A 12,012-nucleotide genomic window follows, 5' to 3' on the forward strand; every position below is an offset into this window, starting at 1 on the left:
AAGAAATATGTGAAATTAATTTTAATAATATATTTAACCCTATACACCCAAATATTATTTTGACATAAGCAATGTAAAAAAAAAAAGATACTTTACATCTTTTTTTTAATATGAAGTCTTTGAAATCTTGTGTGTATTTCACATGCACAGTGTATCTCCATTCTAACTAGACACATCTCAAGTGCTCAGTTACCACCTGTGGCTAGTGACTACCGGATCAGACAGTGCAGGTCTGGGGGAAGTGAGTGTTGAGCCATAATCATTTCCTGAAAACATCCAAGAGAAGATGCTCATCAGGATTGGAGTTAGGGTTGAAGTTATTAGCAAGAAATTGGGAAATTGAAGCCTTGGATATAAGTTAGATAATTGGAAGAGAAGAAAGATTGAAAGAGTATGTCAAAAAAAAAGAAAAAGAAAGAAAGAAAGAAAGAAAAAGAAAAGAGTATGTCTTAGGAGAGAATTATGCCAGAATTTCAGATGAGGTAAAGAAAAGGAAAACCAAGAGGAAACAGCCTAAGAAGACGATAGCCGTGCTAAATTTCATGAAAGCCAAGGAGAAAGAACCAATCATTTAATGAAATGTATGACCCTGAATGTCAAGTGCTACTGAGATGACAAGATAACAACTTAAAAGATTCCCTTAGATTTAGCAACATAGAGAAGTAGTAGGGACCTTGGTGGGAGTATTTTGGGGGAAAGAGTGGTCAAAGAGAGAGGTGGCCAGTAACCCTAGGTGGACTGGGGCCTGGGGCCTCTCCGTACCGTCTGACAGAGGCCCCCAAGCCTAAATACTTGAAGAAAACAGCAAGTTCAATAGCCAAGAACTAGGAGATCTTAGCTCCGTCATTAACTACCACGATGATCTTGGGCAGGTTAATTCACTGTTCTGGGCCTCAGTTTCCTCATCTGTAAAAAAGCAGGGAGCTGGAACCAACATTTTATAAACCTGTGACCCACACAGATTAACTGTGTCCCACAATTCTGTTAAATAGGATGTTAAATAATGGGCTTGGCTCAGTATATATTGCGTAAATATTTGAGTCCCCGTGATGTGCAAAGAATTGTGTGCTAGGAAGAAAGAAAATGTGCCAGAGTGGGGATGGGGCAGGTCAAGAGGTCAAAGCTTGGTAAACAATAGGCCAGCAGAAGTCTCAGAACCTTTATCAAGGTAATGTGCATTGGTGGATCACCAAAAAGGTAATCTGGTATTTTTCCAGTATTTTTTATTTGCAAACTTATTTGACTGTTGCACACTTTATTCACAGAGCGTACGCAGACTTTTGGAGATACTGCCAGCAGCTCAGAGTGTAGGGACTGCCTGACCAGAGGATCTCTATGGTCCCTTCCAATCCAGGATTGCAGCAACCCCGGAGTTTATCTGGAGCCAAAGAGAGAAAGGTCTCCAGCGTCTGGGGGCTGCAAAATAAAGTAGAGGTGGAGACTGAACCTTCAGGAAAGTCTGAACAACGTGGCTTCCTATATCATAGTGCCCCTCTTCCCTAGTTAGCCTCCCAGTTTGTCAGCAAAGACCCCTTTGGGCGTTCTTATGTTACCAGGAAAATGGGCTTGCAGGGCTGACTTCTGGGATCACCATTCTGATCTACAGCCTACAATTAATTTGATGGAGAAGTGCCCTAGAATCGTCAAGGTGTCGATTTTCTTAGAAATTGGATGCTACTCCAAGTAGATGGCTAAGAAATCCAGGAGGGTCCTCTGAGGGGCAAGAAGTAAACTGCAGACCCCGAGCTGGCCTGACTTATGGATTCAACTAAGACTATTGTGATGGTTCATACAAGGGAATGCATTTGTTGGTCTAAATAGGCTTACCCTGAGACCAAGTCCCCTGCCAAATGGCCTCGTATTCATGGAATGGAGGAATGTCTGTGATACCATCTAGGTCAGCCATTTTTTTTCTTTTTGTTTTAATTTTTTAGACTGGGTTTTTTGTTTTTGACTTTTTAAAAATTAATTTATTTTCCAATTACAGTTGACATACGATATTATATCAGTTTCGGGTGTACAATGTAGTGACTAGACATTTACGTACCTATGAAGAGATCACCCCAATAAGTTTGGTACCCATCTGACACCATCCATACATAGTTATTACAATATTTTTATAGGTCAGCCTTTTTTACCTGGACTTCTGCAAGAGAATTAAGTCTTAAAGCCTTACAATTTTCATTATCTGAAATGAATTAACTTCTCCTCTATGCATGTGGAAAGGTATTAGTTATGCACCATCCATGGGAGAAGTGAGAAGATTTACTCAAGTGATTTTTTTATGTATCGTGGTTCATGTTGGGAACGTTTAGGAGAGTTGAATAGATGAAGATGAGAGTGACTCCCAAAGATACTACTGGAGAGCTTCCCTCTGTATGTCGGGACTACACGGCATGCCGTACCTAGCATCATCTTGTGGAATGGAGGCCACCAGAGCATGAATAAATGGGACCCTCTGAGGAATCTGGGAGTACCGTTTGGGGAGAATCATGATGCATTTGCATAGCACTTCCACCAAGTACCCAAGAGAATTTGGCTTTGACCCCAGGGGCATGAGAAACCCTGATGGACTTGTTTTTTCAGTAGCTAAGGATGCTGTATTCATTTTTCTGTTGCTGCATAATACATTATAGCAAACTTAGGGGCTTAAAACAGCGTTTATCATCTCACAGTTTCTGTGCGTCAGAAGTTTGGGCATGGCGTCTGGGTTCTTATTTCAGGGTCTCTCACAGGCAGCAGTCAAGATATTAACCGGGGCCGCAGGCATCTCAGCATGGCTGGGGTGGACCCTCTTCCAAGTTCCCTCATGTGGTTGTTGGCAGGACTCAGTTCATCGCAGGCTGTTGACCAGAGGCCACTCTCAGGTTCTTGCCATGTGGGTGGGGCTCCCCAACACAGCAGCTTGCTTCACTAAAGCATGCCAGCCAAAAGAAAAGAAGTCACAGTTTTTTGTAACCTAATCACAAAAGTGACAACCCATCATTTTAGCTGTATTCTGCCCCTTAGAAATAAGTCACCAGGTTCAGCTCCCACTCAAGGGGAGGAGATTATACAAGGAGATGGGGTTTGGGGGCCATCAGCTGCCCACCCTAGTGCCCAGCGAAATTCCTCAGCAGTTTCCGTCCCTGCCCTGACCCACTTATCCCCTTTCCAGCATCCTGGAATTGAATCACATGTTCAGCAGTTCCAAACGTGCCAGTCTCATGCAATAACAGATCCCACTATTATTTTAGGTGTCTTTTAGGAGATGCAGGATTTCTGCAATACTAAGTGAGGGTGGCTATGGAGGCAAGAAGTAGGAGCAGTATACATTTATGTGGATGAACAAATTAATCTGCATCTGAAATCGCAGGGAAATTGACATGAAATAAAAATTTCATGCCTTACGGTGTATCAGTGTTGCCCATGCAATGAGATTAAAAGGAATTTCTGATTTTACAGTTGTCATATGTCTTAGCCTTCTTGTGTTGTTGTTTTTTTTTTTTAATTCTAAAAAGTTGAGTTTGAACCTAGAGGCTAGTCACAGATGTGGCATTTTACAGTTTCCAGTCGTCTTCCTTTTCCTCATAGCTGAGAGCAGGCTTCCTTACAAAGAACTGAGCTGAAAACGCCTTAGGTGTTCTCAGCTCTAAATGACTCTTAAAGCTGGCAGCAAGTCACTGTCCATGTCTGTCCTCAGGGAACTGACAGTCTCAAAAGGCCATGCGCTAAGAGCTTTACCCCTTTGTCCTTTCTTCCTCACACATGCCAGCCTTGGGATAGGTGTTGGTGGCAGGGGAAACGAGGGGAGGAGACGGTGGTCTCCATGAGGCATCTCAGGCCTAGAGCAATGACGCGGGAGATGGGAAGAAGTGGGGGAGTGAGGGAGGATGTACCCCTCCTCCCTGCATCTGGGAATCCACAGATTGTCACTCCCTTGGGGACAGAAAATGTTCGCCCAGGAAACTAGTCCTACCTCCACTTTATGGCTTATGTCTGTGTTTTCCTTGGCCTTTGTGGACGTAGAGTTCGGGAAATGGAACACAGGAGATAACCCATTTGTCTTCTCTGCCTGGGTCTGACCTCTGTAGTGTGCACTAGAGCTGCAGGAATGGGGGAGGACGTGGGGGGGGATTACGACAGACTGCAACTCTGTTTAGGAACAGATTTCATTGTTCATTAACTCTCCTGCCCAAGGCCTCATAGAAATTCACACCTCCATTCACCTTTTCTGGCTCTGTCTGGGCAATAAATAGGCTAGGCCTGTTAGCATGTCCCTGTGACAGACGGCTCAGCAGAAGTTTGCCTGTCTTCCTGTTACTACCCAAGGGAGGCAGCCTGTCCCTCCCCTCTGGACCTGTCACTGCAACTACTAGATTCTGAGCTCAATAGAATCTGCTCTTGGGGTGGTGATTCAAGTGTGCACACATGGGTCCACGTGGTGTACAGGGCACAGAGTTGACCTGAGTCACAGCTGCATGCTTGGCTGGCATGGAGATGTGGCTTGGTGACAGGACATCCAGCCAGCGTGGGGTCACCAGCTGCAGTGCGTGACCGAGGCCTCTCTGAAACTCAGTCTTCTCATGAGTGAATCCATTGAACAATCGCCCCTCATAGGGCTCTTATGACCATCACATATGCCAGGTGCTCAGTGCAGTGCCTGCTCGGAGGGAACTCTAAGTAGTAGTTTAAAAATATTCCCTGAGGTCAGGTTCTGTATTTTCATCTGTGTAAACCAGGGAGCTAAGGTGGAAAGAAGTAAAGTCACTTCTTTACACAGGGAGCCGAGCTCCCTGTGACGAAGGCTTGACCCAGTGTGTCCCACCCACCCAGGCCTGTTGGAGTGCCATTACACCACGGTGCGTAATCTTTGTGTGACCTCTCCCCTTTCTCTGACTGCCTTCAGTCTCCCCTCTGAGACACCAGAGCCCCTTCAAGAATTTGTTTTTTCGGACTCGGAGCCATTGTCAGTTCTGGAGGAGCCAGAGCGGATGCCCTTTACCTGGACATTTTAGTAATAATGATTAGTTCTCCTCTCTGCTTCAAAGTTATTGAGGCTGCCTCTCTCCATGACTCGCTCCTGTTTTTATGCTCGAGAATAAAATCCCCAGTGTTTATACTTTATGACCACGTCTTTTCTTCCATAAAGGCAGCATGCTGTAGGAGGAAAACTGTATGTCTGGGAGTTAGAGGACCTGGGTCCGTGCTCCAGCAGGCATGCCCCAGGCCACCAGAGGCCCCTGTGGAAATGGGGACGTTCATCATCATCATCGTAACACTTTCTACGGGCTGCTGTCAGTTTAATGAACTTGTGCAATAAAATGAAAGGCATGTGCACAGCATTACATTTCTGTGGTAACTGACAAGGATCCTCGCTTAGTGAATTTCTGACATGCGTAAGTTGGCACAGGTTCAGGTGCAGGGGCGGTATAGGGGTGGGCAGGGGAGCAGTGATTGGCTGGTTGGACAGATGGAAAGAGACGAAAGAGGGAGCAGCTCCCACCCTGGGCCAGCATCTCAGAACTCTCTCTTGGAAGCAACCTCTGCAAGTAAGTGGCACTGAACACTCAAGCAGTTGATGGTTCAGGAAGCATTTTGAGACCCACCTGAATTTAGGAAAATCAAGAATCTTAGTTGAATCTTTCTTTAAAGGAAAAAAAAAAGAAACTACACGTGGAAAATCAGCTCAGAGGAGCATGCATTATTCAGGAGCTGCTGTGGCAATCAGGCAGCAGCCCGGGGCTGGCATCTGTCTCCCCACACAGCCGCGGTCCCGCCCTTCCTCCTGGTTTCACCCCCACACGGATCTTGCCTGCTCACTTGCTCTTCTCTCCAGTAAAACCCCTGAGTCTTTAATAAATTATAAACATGCTTTCTGGTCCGTCTGCCGGCGCCAGAGCTCAGTGTTGGCAGGCTTTTTCATTCCCCTCGTGTCCCTAATAGATCTTGCTGTTTGATGAGTCTTTTAGATTGCTCTCCCAGAAAGCTGGCTCTCCTCAATGCATCCAGTTTTCAGGATTTTTCACGGCCTTTGGCCTTGTTGCTGCCAGTGCCCAGTGCTTGTCTCTAAACGGGGCTATGTGTGTCCCCTGGGCCTTGGAGGACAGGTAGCTTGTGCACAAGGTTCAGGCAGGTGGGCACCACTCAGCACCAGCCCTTTGGGCTCCTGGGCCTTATAACCAGAGTGAGTTCACAGTGGGACACTAGGGACAAATACCAGGTGAGAAGTCACGGGACCTCAGTTCAGCTCTTCGCAGTCACTTAGCAGGCGTGTGATCTTGAGAGATTCGGAGCCTCGGCCATCCTCATCTGTGGAGCGAAGATTCTCAGAGACTGTCATAAGGGTCACATGAGACAAAGAATGACGCTGGGTATCATGAGCTGTGAGCAGCGGCAGAAGGAAGATACGGAGACATCCTATGAGCTAGAGTACGTGTGCTTTGAGGTGTAAAGCACCACCCTGCTGCCTGCCCTCCCTGGGCCTGTGCATGCCAAAGGTCCTTATGGGATATGTGCCCAGCCTCGTGGAAGAGCCTCCTGTCCTCTATCCTGTAGGCACAGGAGGCTGGAGGGGGCGGAGGCCCCTGAACACAAGAACTGAGCCTCCAACTGACTCCTGTTATGTCATCAAGTTCTGCCCAGTTTAGGAGGCTGGACTGAGTCATCTCCAAGGCCCCTTCCTTTTCTGAATGATGTTTGTGGTTCTAATCCAGAAGCAGCGAACATCGCGTGGATGTTTGTTCAGCCGCTGCATAGTTGTGATAATAATTCTAGCTACCATTTACTCAGCGGCTACAAAACACCAGGTGTTTTGCCTGAAGTTATCTATGGTCTTCACAAGCCTGGAAGGGAGGTATGTCTGCATTTTACAGGTGACAACAATGAGGCTCAGAGAAGGTAAATGATGAGCCCAAGGGCACACTGACAGTTTTCAGCAGATCCAGGATTCAAATTGATATCACAGCCCAGGTTCCTTTCTCTGACATCGATGCCATGTTTTTTGATCTCTCCTCCTCCTCGAGCCACCCAGGGCCTCTCACCTGCTGTTCCACTCGGGTCTGTGTCCAAAGATAGGCAAGTGCAAGCCTTCATCTCACTGGGGGCCTATTCAAGGCATTTTCCTTCCCTTTTTATAATGGTTATCTAATGTGCAACAAATCATGCCCAGAACTTAGTGGCTTAAAATAATAGGAATCATTGATTATCTTCATAGACTTTGTGGGTCAGGAATTTGGAGCATCTTAACTGGTAGTTTCCGCTTGGCACTGTAGGAGCTGCTGTCATCTAAGGGCTTGACTGGAGCTGGTGGATTCAGGGTGGCTCATTCACATGGTGGGCACGTTGGTGCTGGCTGTGGGCAGGAGCCTCATTTTCTCTGCCCGTGGGCATCTCCCCACAGGGCTGCTTGAGTGTCCTCACTCATGGCAGCTGGCTTCCCTCCAAGTGGCCGAGGCAGTGCTTTTATGACTTAGCCTCGGAAGTCGCACACTGTCACTTCCATCAGATGCTATTGGTCATATAAGCCTGCCCTGATTCAGGGATGGACAGAGCGACACAGACGTGAGCACCAGGAGGTAAGAATCATGGGGAGCCACCTGGGAGGCTGGCTACCACATCTTTTTAAAACCACTACAGGCGACGTCATCAGCTGACCTGGGAATGCATTTCCTGACTTTTTCCCTTTCTCTATGAACGAGCACATGGTCTACTTAACTCCCATACTAGGCACATGGAGATGGACAAGCCTTCTTCTCTAGAGGAACTCGTAGTCAACTTGGGGAGACAGTCCCATCTTGAGAAGTATTGGAAGATATGTGCAAAATTATGGGAGCACAAAGGACAGGTCATTACCTATCCAGGAGAGTATGGAACACCTTCACAGCAGAAGGGGCATTTGCTCTGGGTCTTGAAAGATGAGTAGAAGCTCATCAGGTAGAGACAGGTGGAAGGACATTGCTCCATGTGGAAGTAATAATGTGAGCAGTGGCAGAGAGTTACAGGAGCATATAAAGCAGCAACTGAGAAAGGTCTTGAAGGCTGTGACAGGGAGTTTGGACTTAGGACATCAATAGCCACTAGATGGCTTCAAGCCAGAGCAAGGCCTGGGCAGAGCTGTGTGGTGGACAGTAGGACATAACTGGCAGGGGCAGAGGCTGGAGGCAGGAAGACTGGTCAGGAAGCTGCCGTAGGAATCCCAAAAAGGAGTAACGGCTCTCTGAGCCAGGGAACAAGAGAGGAGGGTGGATTCAGGGCATTTTTATTAGGAGGTAGAGTTGACAGGATGTGGTAAGGATGAGGGCAGCACAGGAAAGTCTGAAGGTCATGACTTACCTTTTCCACTTTTCGTTGGGACCTTGCTTCCCTAATTCTTGGCTCCTTGTAGGTGACCCAAGCCCAGGCTGTGCTCAGGTCCTGAGCAGAACAGCCCAGCTTTCTAGAAATAAATTCTCTTATACAGGGTTTGCTTTCATAGGAAAAAGTGTTCAGAATTATCAGGGAGGCCAAAGGGACGTCTGGCCACCTGGCCTAGGATTGAGATTCTGAAGTGTTTTAGGCCGTAGACTTCTTTGAGAATCTAGTGAAAAGCATGAATGAATGATCTTCCTGGGGAAAAAAAAAAAGGCACATTTGCATAGGTGGCTTTGCAGACAATTTCAGAGGGCTCACAATCCCCTTGAAGTCCATTCTTGGGTCTCTGGACCCCATTTTAGAAGCCCCAGGCCTAAGAAGAAATTGGAAAATGAAGAGAGGAAATGCTTGACTCACCAAACGTCTGTTCTTTACTTCCTCATTTAATACTCCTCCCCATAATTGGACAGCCCTCAAAAAGAGCATGAAACAGGAGGATGCATTTACTCAGGGACAGCCCCTGGTGGCACCAGCCTCCCTTGGTGGGTTTATTTTCCGTTATTATAGTAATTTTCAGGCTGCGGGCTACAATTTTCACTTGCAATAAAGTATTAAATTGAGATTACCCTAGATGTAATTGCCATACGAGATGATCGTGGACATGTGGAAATGAATGCCTTTTCAAGATGGAGTTTTATTGTTTATGTCGGGGTTTGGGGGTTCCGCCCCTTTCAACCTGCCAGGTTTCAGTGTGGGGTCAGCGGTCAGGCGTCAGCTTGGTGTGGTGGCCTGGAGCTGCTGGCCCAGAGCACGGTGTGGCCTCCACTAGCTGGCATGGGCACGGACGGGGGAGCAGAGCCCAAGACTCGGGGGCGAGTTTGTGCAGCTGCTAGGAACCACTGCTCTCTAACCGGGGCATGCGAGAAATCCCACTTTTACGGTCTGTATCTCAGCTTAATTTGGCTCCAAGCCCATGTTCCCCTGAGGTGGTAGAAAGTTCAGCGTCAGTTATTCTTGGAGTTTCCCGGTCCCTCTTAGGGCCGGCTGAGGTCCTGGGGTCTTGTCCAGTGCTGTGTGGCTGGGGCCGCCCCACGGACACCAGGCATCTGTCTTGTCCATACTGGTAATCACTGCGATGCCTTGGGTTCCAGCCCCTGAGGCCTGCTTTGCCCCCAACGGTCCTCCTTGTCTCCTTGTGTCTTCCTTCCCCAGATGCACCCTGCTGATGTATTGCAGGGACCTCCCTCCCACCAGCATCATCATCACCTTCCACAACGAAGCCCGCTCCACCCTGCTCAGGACCATCCGCAGGTAAGAGCCTTCCTGGTGGGTCAGCTTCCAGGGCCGGAACTTGGTGTGTCTGCTTGCTGGGGCGACCAGCCTTGGGATAAGAATATCAGGGTTTCTAACGTCCTGCAAGGCACTGTGGGACACTCCACATGCATCCGTCAGTCGCTCCTCACACTCCTGTGAGGGCGACTGTGCTTCCATTTTATAGGGGAAACACAGAGGCCTGAGGTGTTGGGTGACTTCCAGAAGGTCACTGAGAGTCATAGAGGACCTTGTCCCAGAGCCCTTGCCCTTGCCCCCGGTGTAGACTGCCTCTAGAACATGCGTCCTACTTTCACAGTTGACAAGGGAGCTGGGGTCCTGAGAGGCTGAGTGCACACCCCTCCCCCATCATCAGACTGGGATTAAAACTCGTGTCTGCCAAGAGCTGCCTACCCCAGCACCTGCTTCTCCACAGCCTCCCACACCTACCAGTACCCATGGTGCAAATCAGAGCAACCTGATGCTAATGGCGAACATTTGGTTTCTCAGCCACCACCGTGTTACAGCCCTGTTGCCACTTGGGCCTCTGTGTCTAGGCCGTGCCCTTGCTCCCATAGGCACGTCCTTGGTTGTATGGCCTGTGGCCTGCATGGATTTTTGAGAAGCAAAAGTCCCAGCAACAGCTCCCTGCAGAACTCCCTTTAAAACACAGATGACCGCAGAGACATGGCCAGGAATCCTTGCCCTGGTTGTTTTGGCTCCCCTTCTCTAGGCCATGCCCCTTCCTCTCCTCTGGAGCCCCTCCCACAGGCTCCCTTTCCCCAAAACCATCTGGCTCACCCTTCCTCACTAAAGTCTCTAGCCTTATTGTCATCTTGGTAATGGTGGTAACAGCAGCCACTGGTCACTAAGTCCCCTCGTGTGCCGACACCTCAGCTCATGCTCTCCATTGGGGAGCCAGGAAGCCAGCATTATGCCCATTGTACAACTGAGGAAATTGAGACTTAGGGATACTAAATCAAGGCCTGCTGTCACTCAGCTACCACTTCCTAGCCTTATGACCTTGGGCAGGTAACTAACTATATCTATAAAGATGGCGATAAAAGTGTATTAGATGTTTCAAGTCCCATCACATTTCCCACAATAAACTTTCCTCTTAGCAATGTCTCAGACATTATCCTGAAACATTTGGGGGGCATTGTAATATAATATCATATGGAGGCCCCAGGCCCCCCAAACTTCCCTAATACTATGTTTATGTTCTTGGGGGCACTTTAGCTGCTGCCCTCAGACTCATCCCTTTCAGCTCTAAGATATATTTCTCCTCTTCCAGCTGCTCCTCAATCTCTTTATAATAGTAATAATGATACTTTGTAATAATTAATAATAGTAATAATAATAATAATGACATAATATGCTGAACTTTAAGTCTGCAGAACACCTCCCTTCAGTTGGGGCCCCATCTAGGGCCTGTGAAGTTGGGGTGCACATGGTGAATGGAGGCCCAGAGCCACGGGCTAGGAAGCACAGGAGCCAGGACTCAGGTTGCTGACTTCCTGGATGGAAGAGGGGGCAGCTAGGGGTGCTGTGCCCAGTGCCTCTGTCCACCAGCCTGGCGGAGAGCTGTCCCCAAGGCCCTGGTGAACTCTGGGAGGGGATTGGGGCCCACCAACACCATACTTTACAGAAGGAACCCATGAAGTGCCAGACTACATACCAACCTCTGCTAGGAGCTTTGCTGAAAGAGGTGTGGACCTATTTCCTGCCTCTTAGGAACTTCCGGTGTGAGCCAGGCCCCAGCTCCGACCCAGGTGTGGTGCAGGAAAACAGCAGAATGGGGGCCCGAGAGCCACATGTGAACAGATGGATGTTTACATCATCAGCAGGGTGGGTGGAAGTGAATTGTAGGGGTAGAAGCAAGGAAGAGTACTTCTAGAAACTTCCATGGCTGGGTATCATTTGCTGTGGGATGATTCTGTATCTCCTTCCACTCCATACCCTGTTGCACAAATAAGTCACTAGCCACGGAGAGGGGACTGAATGAGGAGCACTTCCTATCTCACTTAGCCATTGATGAAAGGATCTTCTCTAAGGATCTTTCGTCTTTCACATTCTACAATTCTGACGGCCTTGTGCCAGGCTCTCAAAAGGGAAAGATGCTTGAGGAACTGGAGAGGACTGTTTCTCTCCTCCCTCCTGCACAGCACTTGGCCAGGCCTTCACCTCTCTGTCCGTATCTGCCCAAGCCCTCTGGCCCTGGGCTCCTGAGTTAGCTGGGGGGCTGCAGGCTGGAAAGATGCACATGGGGGCACTTAGAGCCCTGCAGAGACATGATGGGGTGGTGATGGGGGGCGGGAGAGAGAATCACAACGTAGATGAATTAGGTGACTTTTCTCACTAAAGGAAAGA

The 12,012-nt window shown here is 48.3% G+C and overlaps 1 protein-coding gene across 2 annotated transcripts in view; it reads left to right on the forward strand.

Moving 5' to 3' along the window:
* GALNT14 (polypeptide N-acetylgalactosaminyltransferase 14) overlaps positions 1-12,012 on the forward strand; it is a 186,928-nt gene that overhangs the window by 131,579 nt on the left and 43,337 nt on the right. For both annotated transcript variants that reach the window (XM_081069399.1, XM_081069400.1), the window contains one exon: positions 9,544-9,642. In XM_081069399.1, coding sequence (XP_080925525.1) covers positions 9,544-9,642 — 99 coding nt within the window. The remainder of the gene's footprint in view (positions 1-9,543; positions 9,643-12,012) is intronic.

The sequence above is a fragment of the Rhinolophus hipposideros genome (genome assembly GCF_964194185.1).
Source record: "Rhinolophus hipposideros genome assembly, chromosome: 12".
Taxonomy (NCBI): Eukaryota; Metazoa; Chordata; class Mammalia; order Chiroptera; family Rhinolophidae; genus Rhinolophus; species Rhinolophus hipposideros.